At 39.7% G+C, this 18,274-nt stretch overlaps 2 protein-coding genes across 3 annotated transcripts; both read left to right on the top strand.

The window, feature by feature from the left end:
- Positions 1-203: 203 nt before the first annotated feature.
- On the top strand, positions 204-2,351 carry zgc:162634 (uncharacterized protein LOC555881 homolog). Its single transcript, XM_054620244.1, has 2 exons — positions 204-504; positions 1,160-2,351. The coding sequence occupies exons 1-2, from the start codon at positions 302-304 to the stop codon at positions 1,302-1,304; spliced, it is 348 nt and encodes a 115-aa protein (XP_054476219.1). The 5' UTR covers positions 204-301; the 3' UTR covers positions 1,305-2,351.
- Positions 2,352-12,984: 10,633 nt separating this feature from the next.
- LOC129107681 (parathyroid hormone-like) lies at positions 12,985-18,214 on the top strand. 2 transcript variants are annotated; one of them, XR_008531911.1, is made up of 2 exons: positions 12,985-13,065; positions 17,959-18,021. XR_008531911.1 is itself a non-coding variant. In XM_054619167.1 (2 exons), the coding sequence occupies exons 1-2, from the start codon at positions 17,781-17,783 to the stop codon at positions 18,212-18,214; spliced, it is 339 nt and encodes a 112-aa protein (XP_054475142.1). The 2 variants fall into 2 exon arrangements, 1 of the variants encoding a protein (XP_054475142.1); XM_054619167.1 differs by lacking the exon at positions 12,985-13,065 and adding an exon at positions 17,781-17,863 and having other exon boundaries at positions 17,959-18,214.
- The last annotated feature ends 60 nt before the right edge of the window (positions 18,215-18,274 follow it).

The raw sequence follows: 18,274 nt of genomic DNA, 5'->3' as shown, positions 1-18,274 counted from the left end.
GGACAGGCCAGCAATCCGGCTCACTGCCAGTCCACCTCCTCCATGGGGGGAGAAAACACAAGTGCAGGTGGGGGGGTTACAACATAATACTGTACCCTAGATAGTTCATGAAATAAGCAAATAAAACAGTCACACATACTTGTTTGAGAGGGGGGGTTGCTAAAGGAGTCAATAAGCGGAACAAATGTTAGCTTACAAGAAGGAGGACAAGAAGAGGACTCATATTTCGGTTACACATTGTCTGTGCTTCCTGTCCGTTCCCGTCGGGGATTTTGTCGTTAACTAGTCTAACAATTTGGTCATGTTTCGGAATGTTGTGGGCAGATTGGTGACGGAAACAGGACGTGTCCACCGCTGTGTGGAGAATGCTCCTTTATTACAGAGGCTAACAGCCGTCTCTGGGTCGGTCAGGAGCTTTTCGGATGTGAAGGACGAAGTGCAGCAGCCTTTTGACAGCTCCCTGCTCGAGTTCCTGGTATGTCCGCTGTCCAAGAAGCCACTGAGGTAAGACGGATAAAGGACAAACTAAATGTGACTAAGCGAATTTTAGTGTCGCGAGGGGTGTACGGCCTCTTCTGTGTTTGCCTCTTTATGCGAAAACTTCATTGCTTCAATATATACGACGGCGTTTTAGTACGACGACGTATTATGGTCATTGTTTGTCAAATACATTTGAAAATAAACACTGATGTAATAATTACGGAGCCGGGGGAGGCTTTTCCAATTCCAATTCCAAACAAAAGTCGTGATTGTAGAAGAGAAAAAAAAAATCAATTCCATGTTGGAATTTAGACAATGAAATGCATTTCCACCATATCTAACCTCTCTCACTTGCAAATCGCGAAAAATATGTGACCATATATGGAAATACTGAGGTGATTTAAGGTAACAGATATTTCAATATGTTACACTATCTAAATGACGATCGGCACTTTTGTAACAGTTACCACGATGTAAACTAAATACTATCGCTGGATGACGTTTGGTTCGTGTGGAGTAACTGGTGCAACATTCAGGTGTTGTCGGAAATACGAATTCAGCTTTCATTCGCTGTAGCTACTTTAAAACTCCCTTTTCCTCAGCTTTCATGTTGTAAAAGTTACACAATGAAAGTAATAACTTTGAAGAAATCATAGCATCGATCTTGTCCCCTCCACAGGTTTGAGGCTAAGACCAACGAGCTGATCAACGAGGAGCTTGGTATTGCCTATCCCATCATTGATGGTATCCCCAACATGATCCCTCAGGAAGCCAGACTCATACGGAAAGACACAGACCCCTCAACAACACCAATACAAGGCTAGGACCTCCATCACAACACCTTTGCTGACCCAAGCAAAGACTTCACATTGTTGTGATTTAAAAAAAAAAAAAAAAAAAAAAAAACTTTAAAATTGTAGCTGGACCCTGCTCATCTCAAAATTGACATATTGTATTACAGTGAGAACCTATACTGCAATATATCTGCTTTTGATTTATTACTCTAGTAGTGCTCTGTATCAGAACCCATCTGCAAATATGTTTTCCCTGTCCATGATGGTGGGCCTGGTCCCAATAGTGTCACTCTTGGGTTTGTTCTACTCTGCTGCAGTGGATGAGAACTTCCCTCAAGGCTGCACCAGCAACAGCAGTCTGTGTTTCTACAGCCTGCTGCTGCCTGTCACCATCCCCGTCTACGTCTTCTTCCACCTCTGGAGCTGGATCGGGATCAAGCTTTTTAGACACAACTAGGCTGTTAAACTTCAGTACAATTAAATCATCTGTTCGTGACACACCTTGCATTTCTGGACCCTTTCTGTCTCTTTGTTGATAAAAGGTTTGACATCACATCAGCACATTACAAGCACAGCTACAATGGTGTTTAATAGCCAAGTGTTCCTTTCTCTGCAAACACTATAACGTAATACTCCTGAAATCCACATTTTGATTGAGATAAAAAGGAAATGGACACATTGCAGGACATGAGGCAGAACTAGAGGAGTGGAATGAAGGAAATTCAATGCAACAAAAAAGTGTTGGAGGGCTTTATTAAAAGCCAGAAGGTTAATATGTTACAGTCACAGCGGCTGGAAAAAAAACAAGCTCCTGTTGACAAGTTGTTAAATGACAAAGTAGTACAGTAAATCCTGAACATTTGGTTGGTCAGTGTGTGGCAGAAATGGAAGGTTGATTGTTTGTGTACGACATATGTTCATTGCTATGGAGGTGAAATGAATGACAATAATACACAACTTAACATTGACACTTTACTGTGCTTCATTGAAGACCACTTTTAAAACTCAACAATGTATCTTAAAGACTGTACAGTGAGTAAATCACTGGTTCTACACAATAAATAAACTTTAATTGATAGAAGACGTGCTTTCATTAACAGATAGCAACCAAAACTATGAACTACAAATAGATGACAGCTCCCTGATAACATTCCAAAAGCTGTTACTAAAATGGATGTTTGAGGGAGTAACACCTCTCTGCAATTAGAATCCTATACCAACATTACAGGAAAATGGAACTTGAAATTTCCAACATTGGAAAAAAACACATGAAGTCAACATTAATGAGGATGATGTCCTTTTTCTCCATCTTCATTGTCGGACAGAATTTACTTTATCTATTGAAAGAGGATTTTTCTTTCCATGTTCCCCATAACATCTATCATGACAACGTTCTACTCTATATCATAAAGGGGCTGTTAACACCTTCCTACTAAAAGGTTCTTGTCTCTCAAGGACAAGGTTTAGGTTGTGTGTGAGCATCAATAGTTTAATTTGAATGTAACTGTCTGGTACACGGCTGCTCTTCACACTTCAAACTGCTCCAAACTAAAGGGCTTCTAGCAAATAAAGTCAGAATATGGCAGCCACTGACTGCAGGTCAGTGTCAGGAAACCTTCATTTCCATGTTAATGGGACCTCAGTGGCCCTTCCTGCTTTTTTTCATCCTTCTGCCCTGAACCAGTTTCATCAGTGGAGACTCTGGTCTGGGGGACTTTCCTTCTCCTTTTGTCTTGAAAAAGAAGGACTCGTTGAGTCTCATCTGGACCGCCCTTACCTGAAGTCCAACATAAAGTCATTTTGTTATGAACAGTGCCATACATTTCAATCACCTTTTTAACAAATTATTGTAACCAATACAAACAGCGGTTTACTATTGATTAGCAGTACTTAAAGTTTAAAGAGAGGCAAGTTTAAAGTGCAAAAGGTATCCAGTACTTTATTTTTAAAAAAGTGTTAAATTAATGTTACTAACTATTTTGAGATCTTACAATGCAATGTTTTAGGTTTGTGTCTGAGATCAGAGGTTATTTCTCCCATTATTAGTGAGGACTAACAGATTTGCAAAAGACTCGTGTACGCATTATGTGTTTCACTCCAGGACGACACACAACACATGATGATCATTTCTGGTTGAATAAAAGTTCTGTTGCTTTTGCCAGACAAGAAAACGCTGTAGACCATTTCTGTTAGACTGCCACCTATTTGTGTGCGACACATACATCATTGATTATCCTGAGATTGTAATGGGTCGTATTTATTTAGGTTTACATGAGCTTGTTTTTACATTGTTACCTACAGCAGATTTACAAAGAATCCTGTTAACGCTTTGATCCAAACTATAAAAGGGAAGATTCAGCTTGCTATTCATCTACCACTACAATAGAACAGTTGATGGGGACTATTTTCAGCAAAGGATTAATACACATTTGTTGGACCAGCTAGTATTAACTGTACAGCAGCACAGAGTACATGGGATTGAATGGAAGTGAACTAAAGTGTGTGTTCATGGTGATGAAGGAACAAGTGTGACTCATTGATGTGTTTTAATGGAACGGTATGGATAGAAAAAGAAGATAATAGGGATACTTTTGATACTCACACAATTCTTCTTAATGGAATCAATGTATGACTGGTCTTGATCTTTACAATAGGTTTGTTGAAAGTAATAGAAATAAAGAATGTTGCTAGCCTTATTCTTTCAGTGTAGTGATAAAATGTTGATTTTAATTTCTGCAGAGTTTAACATTGTTTAAAGTGGTTTTCAGGTCAGATACTTTTGTACATTAAAGTGGTTTATTAAAGACGTTTGACAGAAAAAAATAAGTCTCTACAATATTAATTGTATAACATTGAATTTAGATTTAGAATTTAGCTTCTCTCCTCTGTAGCGACAAATAGGACTGATTTAATTCGGAGGGAAAAAGGATGCAGGAGTATTTAGTTGGCTATTAGGTGTGAATGTGTGGATTGTGAAAGACAAAAGGTCACAAGATATCTGTGACCAGTAGTAGAGTATCATGTGGTATCACCTGGGTCAGGTCTAGCTTGCCACTGCGACAGGGGGGCTCGTCCTCGCTGGAGGTTGTCATGTCTGCAGACTTTGGCTCAGACTCTGACTGGGGGCTCAGAGTTGTTCCCCTTTTACCTTGAGTGCTCACAGGCCAAGGGGGATGACCAGAGGGCTCTTCCTTTACCGCTGCATCTTTCATGTCTGAGGAACAAGGTGGCATGTTGGGCTCTTTATGGTTTCTGCCTTTGATCTCTCCTGGTAGAGACAATGTTATCACTGACAAACACATCCCAAGGTCTTTTCTGGCCCTCTGCGGCAAGCTCAGGTCCAAAGGTTGCAAGTCCTCAAGGTGCATGGTCACTCTACTTTTTTGGCAGAAGTTGAGGTAAGAGGAGAGTTCAGTGGTGAAGAAGTTTTCTGTCTGTGTTGAAGTGCTTCCAATAGACATAGGGGGAGGCACTGAGGGCTCATGTGACAGATATGAAGGAGGCTGCTGCCTTGAAGAAGGGGAATGTTTTTTTGACTTTGCAACATCCAGGGAGGGGCTTACATCAAACGGCTCACCCATGTATGCATTCAGCACACTGGGCGTTGTATGTGCAGGGCGTGATACTTTTTTCTCCTTTTTAAAATCCTGATGTGCTTTGCTTAACCGCTCTTTTTCCTCTTCTGTGAGAAGTACCGGCGGTGTCTTTGGCTTCTGCACATGCTCGTTTGTCTTTCTGCGGTGCTGATGAAAGTGTAAGTCTTGAGGACATTTGTACGAGCCTTCAAGATGCTGTTTTGTCCACGACATAGATGTGTGCAGCTCATCTTGTAGTGTAAACACTTGAGGACTTGAGGTAACAGCTCTGTCACTGGCTTCACCACTGGAAGGTTGGGAGGGCGATGCTCTGAATGTCTTCTGGGTGATGAACAGGTCCTGACTGTTTATATCCTCACTGGTGCATTGAGATTCATTAGCATGTGTTTGACCGTGGCTGTGCCCTGTCACTGTGACCTGTGAGCAGCTCTCACCGTCTCTCACAGCTTCATTCTCTGAGAGGATGCTCTTTTTGAGAGACCACTGAGACGAACACACAAATTCAGGTCGTTTGACGGAGGTGTTGCCTGATGATAAGTCAAACGCCACTTTCTTTTCTCTTTTGCTCTTCTTCTTGCAGTCTTGGTCAGGTTTTAGCTCGTCAATGCTGTGTGGATTCAGTGTTTGAGGCCTCACAGCAGGCATTATTTGTGCACTACTGCCCTGTGTGAGGATCAAACTGTCATCTAATTTGATAGACAATCTCTTTTTCTTCTTCCCTTTTTTCTTCTCTTTCCTTCCCTCCATTGCATCTTTGAATTTTGAGTTTTTCTTTTTCTTCTGAATGTTCTCATTTGTTCTCATAGTTATGTTGTTTTTAAGTTTGAGGCCTTTCTTCTCCTTTTTGGATTTTTTTTTTTTTTCTCCTTTCCCAGGAGTCCAAGTCCAAGACTCCCAAAAGGCGTCTGTCTCTTCACAGTCACTCATGAGTCTGTTCAACAAAAAGAGGAAGATGCATAGTTTTAGAAAGTTTTATATACATTGGTTTTATTAGTCTAACACTGGCATACATAAATACACTAGCTTAACCTTTTAGCAATCAGATGGGGGGGGGCCCAACACTGTCTTCGGAGGCTGCATTTGGCTCAGTTTTATAGTTAAAAACTGGTGTTAGAAAACCTAAGGAATCCTTTGGTGCCAACAAGGTTGTGTGATGCTTTTCAGTCTAAATAACGCTCTAAATAACGCTCCCAAGTTAGATTAAATTTGATGAGGGAAAACTGGCATGGCAATATTAGGAGGGGTCCCTTGACCTCTAACCTCAAGATATGTGGGTGAAAAATGGTTCTATGGGTAACATGAGTCTACATTTTACAGACATGCCCACTTGATGATAATCCCATGCAGTTTGGGCCAAAAACATATTTTTTTTTCATGCAGTATAAATGTTGATTTGTTTTTGCTTATTCTAAAATGATGTATTTGATTATATCTGCATACTGGGTTCAAGAGGTTTATTGAAAGAAAATGAAGGACAAGCGATGGCTATGCTATTTTCTAGATGTTATTCTTTTACTTCCGTTTTCTGCTACTACATAAAGTTGTTATTACAGAATACATACAAGCATTGCAGCAACAAGCTCTGTGCCAAAACAGAGTGGCGACATACCACTAGGGGCGTCTTGTTTGTACAGCCTCATGTATCTGAACACTTTTAGCATACTTGTATATTTTAACTACCAACACAATACCTACTGCCTTTTCTTTACCTGATTATTTTTCTGTCATTTGTTATATTTAGTGGGACTTCGTAGGAGTCCATTGTTACTTTGCTTTCAGCTTGGACGTTGGTTTGTCCCGTCTGTCAGTTTGTTTTATATGAATGAGGGTAGACTAAATATTAGAAACACTTAATATAACACATTCAAATTCAATAGGAAACAAAGCCACACAGCCTCTAAATGACCTTTCATCAAAAACTGGACATTATATTCTTCAGGAGGGTGAGATTTAATGCAGGCTGTTTTATTAGAATCTATTAGTTCAAGCTAGGTATAGGGAAGTAACTCACTGTTATTTTCTCAATCCATCGTGTGTAGTCTACGAAATGTCAAAAATGCGTAACGATTTTGTCTTTTAACTTTTTGGCTTCTACGAGTGTGTGAAATCATTAGTCAATTTATCAATCAGTTCATAGACAGAAAATGATCGCAACTATTGTGATAATACATTGTTTTATTAAAGGAACAGTATGTTAACCTTGCAGGACAGCTGGATTCTCAAAATGATATCTGATATTTTATAGACTTAACATTGTATGGATCAACACAATAATCAACAGATTAACTGATTATGAAAATAACTAGTAGTTGACGCCCCAATACCTTTTATTTGTTAAACGGAATGGTAAATGAACTGGCATTTTCTAGTCTTCAGACGACACGAATTGGACAGAGGATGTCGTATGCTGTACAGATCGTAAAGCCCTCTAGGACTCATTTTTGATTTGTGAAATTTGTCTTAACCAATACAATCGAATTAAAAGCCCTTTACACCACATGTAAACATTCACTCATTCTCACACACACACACACACACACACACACACACACACACACACACACACACACACACACACACACACATTCATACACTCAATGCAGAGGCTGCCATAGAGTGAGCCACTAGCCCATCAAGTTAAAAAGTCTGATAACCTTTGTTTAAAACTGGTGGAGAGGTGAGGGATTGAGTTTAGCCTGCAGATCATTCAAAGACCAAGGGTCATACATAATAAATTAGAATCCTTTTTCTACAATCCCCTTAAAGCCTAGACAGTTATATGTCAGTCATTTGTACAGGTACAAAGCATACAGAGCATATGTACATGAGTAATCTGCCAAAAATGGACTTGTTTATTTAAATATAGCGATGCTGCATCCTGTGCATAGCAAGTGAAAACCATCTGACCTGACCTCTACAGCTTCATATTGCTTTGTCAATTACTTGTATAATTGTGTTGTGTGACAGTGTGTGTGTGTGTGTGTGTGTGTATCAGCACATCTTTTATTAGTTTAAGACGTGTTGAGAGTTGTATGAGGTTTAAACAGGACTATTTTGATTATCACTTTTATGGTTAAACATCAAACCCAGGCAAAAAGTGACATTCCCTGCTTCTGTTAAGATCACCTCAGTCATGTAATGAAGTTACTCTCTTCTGTATGAGGACAGGTCAGTATACTGTGGTTCCCTATTGTATGTCTATGATAAAACATGTGGTTTACTTAGCTCTCTGGTACATTATGCATCTCAGCTTTAGTAGAGTATGGTAATCTGATGATACCACATATCTGTTCAGATACGTGGCATCATTAACTTGGTAAAAGTACATTTTTGGATATCTATTTTATGTTTTATTACACTCACATAATTATAATATTTCATAATTATAATTCTACTATAATAATTGCTGCTGTTATTATAAGTAGTCTTCATTTTTCCTTTGTTACTCTGCTTACTACTGTTATTACATGAATCATTTATGTCATATACATTTAATGTGTTGTATCTCTGTTATGCTGTTCATTCTGTACACATGACATCTATTGCATTCTGTCCATCCTGGGAGAAGGATCCCTCCTCTGTCGTTCTCCCATAGGTTTCTTCCTTTTTTCTCCCTGTTAATGGTTTTTTTAGGGGAGTTTTTCCTGTGCCGATGTGAGGGAAGGACAGAGGATGTCGCATGTGCACAGATTGTAAAGCCCTCTGAGGCAAATTTGTAATTTGTGATTCTGGGCTAAACAAAATAAACTGAATTGAACTCTACAGCGTGAAGAAATGTATTTGCTGGTAAAAACTGATCGCGTTTCGACTTAGGATGTTAACATCCAAATGGAGTATGGAACAATATGGTTTGCTGAAGTGATACTCACCGTAATAATGGTTGCATGTATTTGCAGTTAGTTACATTATCGTAAATTGACTATTCCCACAGTTGTTACAGTTCAGTCAGGTTCTATCATAGCTGGAAACTCGTTAAAGTAGCCGCAGACTGCAACTTGAAAGGTTTAGCATAACTCTCTGTCCTTTTCCCGATTTAAAAATGTATTACTTTATACTAGACTAGAGTAATTTTGACCCAATTTAGACCCTTCTATAGTCTGTAACATGAAATGTCATTACACAAAAATGTATTTTTTTTTAACAATAACTTAATTGGATTTAATTTCTTTCAATATTAGGCCTACCTCACAAGGCAGATTCCACTCAAGCCGGGAAACTCAACTTCAAAGAGACCGGCTCTATCGCCTAGTTCATGTTGCATTCAAGTGCTTCTCGTAAGGGCCGGCTTCTAACCACTAGAGCGAACGTGGACATCTCCTATGCCTTGTTAGGAAGCATGTAGGCCTAAAACTACAGAGTAGCTTTAATGACAGAAAGTCAAAATACTTAAATGTAAATTATTCCATTAAGTGTTATTATCAAATGGTTACACATAGCATAGTTAGTAAATGTAAACTGATTATTACATTTCTAGCCAGACATGTCTGTAATTAATGAGATGACATGATGCATAAGTAATTTGTATAATCCCCATAGCATCTAAAGAACATGTACTCTGTTTTAAATCATAAATCTTAAATTCAACATACTGCCAATTCAACATAACATACATTACAATATATCTAGTTGTTTGCTTAATGTTTTACATGTTCTTCATATAATTTATCATAATATTACCAATTCAAGTGCCAGAGAAAATCCTTGCAGTCATATTACATTCATTTGCTGGGTAATTCTGGTAGGCTAATTTCATTTTACTATATTTCTGCTCTGGATTAAATAAAAAATGTAAGTTTTTGTCTGGTTGAAAGTTTCAAAAGTTCAGAGTTCACATTTCACTGACTGGTCGTAATACAACCACTAGATGTCACAATTTACCGTTAGTTACTCAGACCAATCTTTGTGAACAATCTTTATTGAAAAATCTTTATTAGCAAAGAATTTGAGGATTTTTTTGCATCTTTCTCAATGTAGAAATAGAAATGACGTCCAGGGACAAGGACAACAAAGCTGGGCAGATAAAGGTAAAGAATAGATCGATCCCGGCTCCGGGATCCCAGTCCATGTCGATGTGCCTGGGCAAGACATTTAACCCCAAATTGCTCCCGAAGGCTGGTGTATGAATGTGTATGAATGATTAGTTAAAGTCCCGATGGGCAGGGGCCACCTTGCATGGTAGCCCCTGCCCCATCAGTGTATGAATGGGTGTGTATACATAATTAAACTGTACAAGGGATATAAAACAAGCTGGTTTTTCAGATCTCTCTGTTATTTTTTTAATCCATCATTTAAGGAAGTCAAAGTTGGATTGTATTGGAAACAATTACTTTTACTCAATTGAAAGGGTCCAGACACGATTGAGGAATAAACTCCATCCTCCTCTCCCTCAGCTTTTGACTCGACATTACTTCTGCCTGCTAATATCCAGCGATGAAGGATCGGGTAACATGCAGACAATCCCCCGTAGTGCTGGTGTGTTTGTAGTGATACCTGCGTTGGGTGTGTAGTGTTTGAACTGTGAGGTCAGATTATGCAGAGAGACATCTACTGAACATATTCATGCTCATGTTATTTGATATTTGACATGAAATCTCCCGATTTAACACACCGATGTTTGTGAGATATGCTGAGCACGTTAATGATGCCTAGCCAAAAAACCCTTCCCCCCCTTCAATGACTCGATTGTACCTCCTCTGGCCAACCCCACAGGTTAACCTTCACCTTTTTTATTGCTACAGTCGCTGAGTGTTGGATCTTAAAGTTTCCACTAGCAATCATTTACATGTTTAGCCTAGTGATGCTGTGACAAACTGAAAGTGAATTGAATTTGATTCCTGATGCCATGTATCGGTGGGAGAAGTAGCTGTATCTTATCTCACCATGGCTCTGTCAGTGTTGAATACTTCTATGGACACTGTGCCATAAACGGCCAGAACACCCCATCAATAACATTATATGAACAATGGCTCAAATGACCTCAGGCAAGTTTATTATTTTAATAAAACGTTTCTCTATATTTATACTTTTTTAAGTTAAACGACATTAGCCTTGGGCCTATTCAGAAAGGACCAATAACACCAACAAACATAAAAGCTTATCTAATCTTAAGGTGAAAACTAGCCACATACTGTAGAAGAACATTCTGTTCTGCAGTGCAGAAACTCCAAAATGTTGGCTTTTTCCATCCAACTGGGAGTTATGAGTAAGATTTGTGCGGCCCTGCTGCACTCAAAGACCATAATACATCCGTGGGGGTTGATAGGGTGATTATCACATATGACTCAGGAATCACTTTGCCACAGGCTGAGATTTCTAGCCCTTCAACTCACCGTTAAACCAATCTCCCCCCTCTGTTGTAGGGGGAAATGCCTGTAATAGTTTTGTGGTTGGATGGAATGTGTGAAAGTACCTGCACGTCTCATAATGATCTCTAATCTGAGATTACATTATCTCCTTAAACCATTAACATGTTGGAGCCGTAATAAGATCCATACAAACCCTCATATCAATCTTCTCATTCTGCTCCGAGATTACTCCTGTTGGGGGCGTTTCATTTTTCATCTGTGGGGAGTTTTTTGTTGCCATGGTGATCACTTGCAGCTAGGCAGCCAAACAAGGAGAACTCAGAGAGGAAGAGAGAGGGAGAGAGAATCAAAAATCAAGAGTTTGAAGTTAGACTATATGCTTATGACATATTTAATCTACCTAGATATTATATACACAGGCCTTATGTACATAACTTGAGGACAGATGAAATCATGTAGCCCATATTAGCGTGATTGTATTTTGCAGACAGGCTGTGGGTGTAGCTTGTTATGACCACCTTAATTTACCTGAACTGCAGAGGGTACCAGGTCTTTATGACAGCTTTGTCTGATTCACTCTGTCTGATAAGTATAATTGGTCATGTTTAAGTGGGAAGGTTGCTCCTTTTCTGATCTGCTCCTGTTTGCCCTGTTACATTTGATTACAGCACTATGCTGTCCATACAAGCTCCACACTTCCTGTTTCTGTTTCAAATTAAAAGCTTTGAAGCAGTGGAGAGAATCCCTCCATTGCCTAACAAGGTTAACTGCTTCCCATCCAGTACTTCAAATTGTAATCTTGTGACACTTCTATGTTCCCACAAAATACAGTTTAGCTGAGACTTTAACACACATCCACCCACAGTGACTGAAATAGGACAATTACTTTAGATGAAGAATCCACCCTGGGCTTTATTCGCCCAGCCTGAATTTTGTTCTGGCTTTTTCTCTTTGTGGTCACCATGAAACTGGTCATTGTTTGAAACCCGACTTTTATTAGAGAAAATGCAGAAGGCTACATCCTTCATATTATCATTAAGTGTTTGTTTACCTTGATTGACAGCGAGGGGACATGGAGCATAGGTGTCGAAGAGGACAGGACCCTCAGGTGGGGACAGATGAAGAGAAAGAAGAGATGAGACAAGAGTCCTACTTCCTATTTCAGCACCCTTGAAAAACAAATATTACTGGGGTCACTATAGAAAATCACAGATGAACATTTCATTATATCCAGGAAGTAACATTACAGGCACCACAACAGACTGTGGTAACAATAATTCATGTAAACACTAAATATTCTCATTTAAAGAGTAAAGTAAAAATATAAAATACAACTATAACATATCAAACAGCAAGACTAGCTCGCTGTGAAACACTGAAGGGCTTTTCACACGCAACGCCACCACTTTGCTCTGAAACACATTATTTCAATCAGAGGAGACAACTCAGATGAAGAAAATATATATTTTTATTATTAACAGATGATATGTGATGATAAAGTCTTGACATAGTCTTTTGTGCTTGGACTCTACGGGGAGATTTGTTATCGAGGGGTGTCTGCCCTGAGCAGCAGCAAGATAAATCCCCCCGTGGAGTCCAGACACTGGTGGTGGTGGTGGCTGATGAGGCTGATAGAATGATGAGTTGATGTAGCTGATGAATCTGTGAAAATTGGGCGTTGATGGGGAGGTGGAGGGGCGTGTAGCAGCAGCATGAATTTACTGAAGGTAGAGACACAATCATATTTAAAGAGACAGCAGCAAGATGAGAGGCTAACGATGTAATTGTGTCGCTGTACTTTTGGATAGAGGAGACCAGCTGATCTAAACAGCTGATATCATGATTGACACCCCCGAACAATGGCAGTGAGGAAATCATCAGTGAGCATGCGTGAGTAGAGAATGGCAGATGTATGAGAAATAAACTACAAGACTAAGCATACTAGAGTATTGTCTTCCTGACTGAATTAACGCTAGAGCTTAATTCTCAAAACTCAGCGTAAACCCGGTTGCCACCACGATCCAACCAGGTCCTGTAATGGGCTCTTCAAGACCTTTACCCCTGACCAATCACCAAAATGTCAAATAGTTGCCTGCAAATATTGCAGCTGTTCTGGGATATTAGGGCCGACTACAGTGCTCCTGTCTCTCCCTGAACTTCGTCTGACAGGCAGAGGACCAACTACAGGCAGCCTTTTGACCCAGATTAGCGTTTTACAGGCAGAGGACCAATTACAGAGATTTTTTGACCCAGTTCAGCGTCTGACAGGCAAAGGGCCAACGACCCCAATGTTGATGACCCAGAGAGGCGTCTGACAGTCTCTCTGAGGTAAATTGCTATAAATCCTAAACTACTGTGAGCTATCTTATTGAGTTTTCCTTTTAGTGCAATGCTCATACGGAATTTGGGTTCCCACTAGTAAACAGTGAAGTATATGTCTAGGGCTTTTATTTTGAAAGGGAGGAACGAAGTAGTGGAACTGAGCTGCTCAGCTTTTGTCAAGGTTGAAAGGAGCAATAAAGTTGCTGTCTGGTTCGGACTACGGAGCCTCCCAGTTGTTGTATAATAAAATTGTACATACAGAGAACATCCATTCAAACGTCTGTTTGAAAATATATTTAGCAAATCTAACCATCTTAGTTAAACATGTTAGCATGTTAACCGAACAGAAAACAGCTGAGGCAGATGGCAATATCTAATGTGGCTTTTAGCAGACGGATTGCTTTTCATTAAATCTTTCCCAAGACTTTCATTTTGCAGTTTGGTCATTTGATCATCCCATTAAAAGAGCAGAACACGGAAAATTGAACAAAATGCTCCAGGCAGATGGTTTATGCATTTTAGGCTCATGGCAGAGTTACTGCTGGAAAGCTGGCTGTGTGAAGCCGAGAAGGAGAGTTTGATGGCTTGCAATAACCTACTTTTCAGACTGGTTCAAATTGCCATGTGAATTATTTGTTTCTCTGATGCCCGATCAAAGCAATCAACTCAGCTAAGTGAAAGTAATTCAGTCAGTAGTAATGGTCTGGTGTGGTGGTGTCTGCTGGCATTACAACCAGGGTGCCATGCCTTCAGAGGAAGGACGAGCCAGTCTGCAGATCCAGGAAAACAGTGTCATGCTTGAGTATTGAAATGCCTAATGCACATGAGCTCACTCACTGTTCAAAGATGACCCTTCTCCCTTCACCATAAATCCTGCTAATCATATTGAGCTGTAAGCAGTCCTGTCAAATTAAAGCAATCCTTTAGGTTGTTGTTAGAAATGTAATTGTTGGTCCTTTTATATTGCATGGTATATTACTAACAGATTGTGAATCTTTGTCCCACCTCTTCTCATCAACAATAGCAAACCACAAAAATACATACAAGATGTATCTCCCACATAGCTGAATAATCATTAGTTTGCTTATTAACAAAGAATCAAATGACAAAGTGTTGCTTCTAGTGGTTATCACAGAGATATCGCACATATTGAATTTACATTGATCAACTTTAAATGAATGCTAATCTTGCTTACTGTGTCTGATATATGTATACATACAATCACCAGAAAAACGTTACAAAGTCCTGCTTTTCCCATTAGCCAAATAAATGTCAGTTTTTTGATTTTGTTGTGAGATTTTGTTATAGTTATTTCATCTAAATGTTTTAATCCTATCATATCCACTCCAAATCAAACAGATCATTCCCCTTTTTGGATCTGCATAGCATGTTCAGAAAGTTAACCAAATCCTTTCATTCATCAGTGTTTCTATGAAATGCACAACATAATCCATGAATCACATTTATTAATACATCCGCACTTCTGTTTTTCATCTTTCAAGTGACTTAAGATGAGCAGCATCTGTGCAATGTTATTTACCTTCTCTGTCACCCTTCTCAGGACATGCTGTCACCCTCTATTAAAGTCAGAGCCTACCCTCAAATAGCAGTCCTTCCTCCTTATTGTCTCCCCTGAACTATTCTTGACCAGCTTGCCTTACTGATGCACCTGACTAGCAATAGCTGTGAATGTCAGGTTAATGGCGATGCCCAGCAGTTTACTGCCTCCCTCAGCACAGGGGCTCTAGATATAAAGATGAATATGGTACTAATGATTTTACCTGTACCTGCTAACGTTTGACTGTGGGATGATGGGGCCACCTCTTTGTGTTGTTGTGGGATTGTTTACTTTGATTTGAAGAATCTTGCCTTGTTATACTCCCTTAAACCTAGCTGCCTTTGCATGCCATCAGTAACATGCTACACATTAAAGCAACATGAGGTAATGAGCACGGCAAGGTTTAGGACCTAAGGTCAGAGGTCGAGGTGTTCAACGGTTGACATCTAAACAGGCCGTCATCCGTCATAGTATTACAGGAAAGCCAATGGAGGTCAATGTCTCTGAAGGCCCAACTGATCACCGTAAATCTTTTAAAGCTGGTATGTTAACAACTTTAATCTATGACTACATGAGCCATTTCTTTATGCAACATCAAGTCTGACCACAGATTAAGGGGCTTGGTGTGAAAACAGCCTTTGTGTCATTACATAGACATTCCCAGCTCCACCTACATTTAGAAAACCCGTGGTTACCTAATGTGTAGTGTGTGTGTGACCATAATAAGTTCCAGGGTGGTCCCATGGATTGATCTTTCTTGGGACACCTGTGGCTGAAAGCGGAGGGGGGAGAGCTTGACCCTGATGCCTGGATGACAGGCAGACAGAGAGGGAGGGTGCAGGGTGCAGATAATTCAAATGTTACAACTATTAGGATTTGTTTTTGGTGGAAACTATAGGGTTTGTAAGAAGACTATGTATCTACTCACTGCTGTAGGACAAACATTACCTCTTTGAAGGTTGGTGTATGGAGCTAAAAGATCATTCATGAACTAAAAAAAAATACATAATACAAACAGTCAATTGTCCAAGAACATTTTCTCAATGTTTGTAATCCGTTTCAACTCCGGCTATTTTGTGTGTGTCCTGTGACTGATTTCCTCATGTTTTGTGTGATTTACTAACTATGCTTCTCCCAAACTCTCAGGCTACCCACTAGTGATTAACTATACAAATAAACAAGTTTTATTTATTTACATATCTCAAAAAACAGGGCAAAGAATATCGGCCAATATTGGCTTATGCAGATACATTGCTAACATTTTCCCTGTGTGGCCAATTAAATAAATTGTTGTACAGAACAGAAAGCGGTCAACTCTCATGTCAATTACAAAGTGTGGTCACTGCTCTATAAAAATACAATTTAAATGATTCCTTTATTAAAAAAATGCTTCATCATATATTTATGTGAAAAATTACTTTCAGACAACATATTGTTTCCACATTATTTAAACTTTGAAATATTATGGTATCGACCGTTAAATAAATCCTTTAGCACTCAGGCCAATGTTTAGATACCACTATGGATACAAGGCAGTCACGGTTCTTCAGATTATCAGAGATTGAGACAAATGAGCCGCTGCTAACTAAATGCATGCACACACCTTTCATGACCAAGTTAGTGACGACAATGGCATCACCCACTGACACACCTCCTGAACTCCCACTCACTTTTTGATTCAGGATGTTTTGTCTGACGTCAGGGCCATGTAAAAGCTCTTTTTTTGGAGGCACACTCATTAAAACAATGTTAATTCCAGAGTAAAGTCCCTATGTAACCAGGGAGACTCCCAAGTGGTCAATGAGAGTCATGAATTCATCTAAATGCTGGCGCTATTGTTGTCAGACAGGCTGGGAGTCAGACAAAAAAGGTCAAATCAGATGTGTACTAATAGATCTGGCCACTCTACAGAAGTAGATGAAAAATAACCCCAAAGCATGCAAAATGCAAAATCTGCACATTAAAAATGCTCGGGCAAGAGAAATTTCAGTCTTGGAAACAGGGTTTCTCATGTAAAACCCATTTAATGAAAACTGTTTAATTATATTGTGCCACTTTTATTGGGATAAGTAATGTGATGATTAAATAATGTAGTGAGGAGAAAATAATAGGTTTGGATATATGACTTGGAAATGGTGTGCTTTTTGAGGTTTGGAATTTTGGTGTAGGTGTGTGTTTGTGCATGTGAGGGTGTTTGGGTTCAACATGCAAAGCCTATAGTTTGCTCTGGTATGACAGTGGTGACAGCCTTAAGCCCCCCCCCCCCCCCCCCCTCCTCCTGGAGCTCATCAATGGCTGGCCCAGGGGCTATAAAAGTACGTTGGGAGTCCAGTGCTTAAAACTGATAGGAGCTAACCACCACACCAGAGGACTTTACTAGCACTACTTTCGAGCACTGGTAGCCACCACCAGGTATGTTCAGCTTGATCTAGTTGGAGTTGTAGGTCAAATGTACCTCAGCTCAAGTTTATTATTTTATTAATTTAAATATTATTTTCATAATATTTTATTGTTCAAGTATTAGGGGTTTCAAGATTAAAAACATACAAATGTACATCTTACATTTTTACTAAAAATGTCATTGATTGATTTTTGCAACACAAGGATGAAGGTCGGATATTTAAAATTCAGTTATTGCGTTATTTTTTGCAATATATTTCAAGTCAAATTTACAAAAAACGTGATTTTGAGAAATTCTTTTCTTAAACAGATCTTCAACGTCAACATGCGCAATCTGGACTATAGAAACGTGTTAATTTCGCTCTGCATTGTAAACCTCTTCACTCTCAGTGAAGGGCGCCCCCTAAGGTAACCCCCCCCCATCGGCTGTATTAGATTAATTAAAATCACCTTCACTGCAAAAACGTAATTCAGCGCCCCTTCTTTCGTGCTCCTGTGTACAGGAAAAGGACGGTTAGTGAGGTCCAGTATATGCACGATTTCGGGGAGCTCAAGCAGGTGCAGGAGCGTCGGCAGTGGCTGCAGATGAGACTCCAGGGCATCCACACCGCCCCGGCGTGGGGCAGCAGCGGGGAGGCCGGCCGAACGATGAGGAGACTGCGTCCCGAGGAGCTGCCTGACCTGAGCGACATGACACAGGAGGAGATCCAGTTCGCTTTGAGCTTACTGGAAAAGCTCCTCAAGTCAAAGCAGTCGTGATTTGGGTTGATTTTATTTGATCAGCAACATTTCCAACACCCTTTTACAGAATTTTAGGCC

Source organism: Anoplopoma fimbria, chromosome 19 (genome assembly GCF_027596085.1).
Source record: "Anoplopoma fimbria isolate UVic2021 breed Golden Eagle Sablefish chromosome 19, Afim_UVic_2022, whole genome shotgun sequence".
Lineage (NCBI taxonomy): Eukaryota > Metazoa > Chordata > Actinopteri > Perciformes > Anoplopomatidae > Anoplopoma > Anoplopoma fimbria.
The sequence above is the reverse complement of the archived record's forward strand: the minus strand, read 5'-3'. Positions and strand labels throughout refer to the sequence as shown.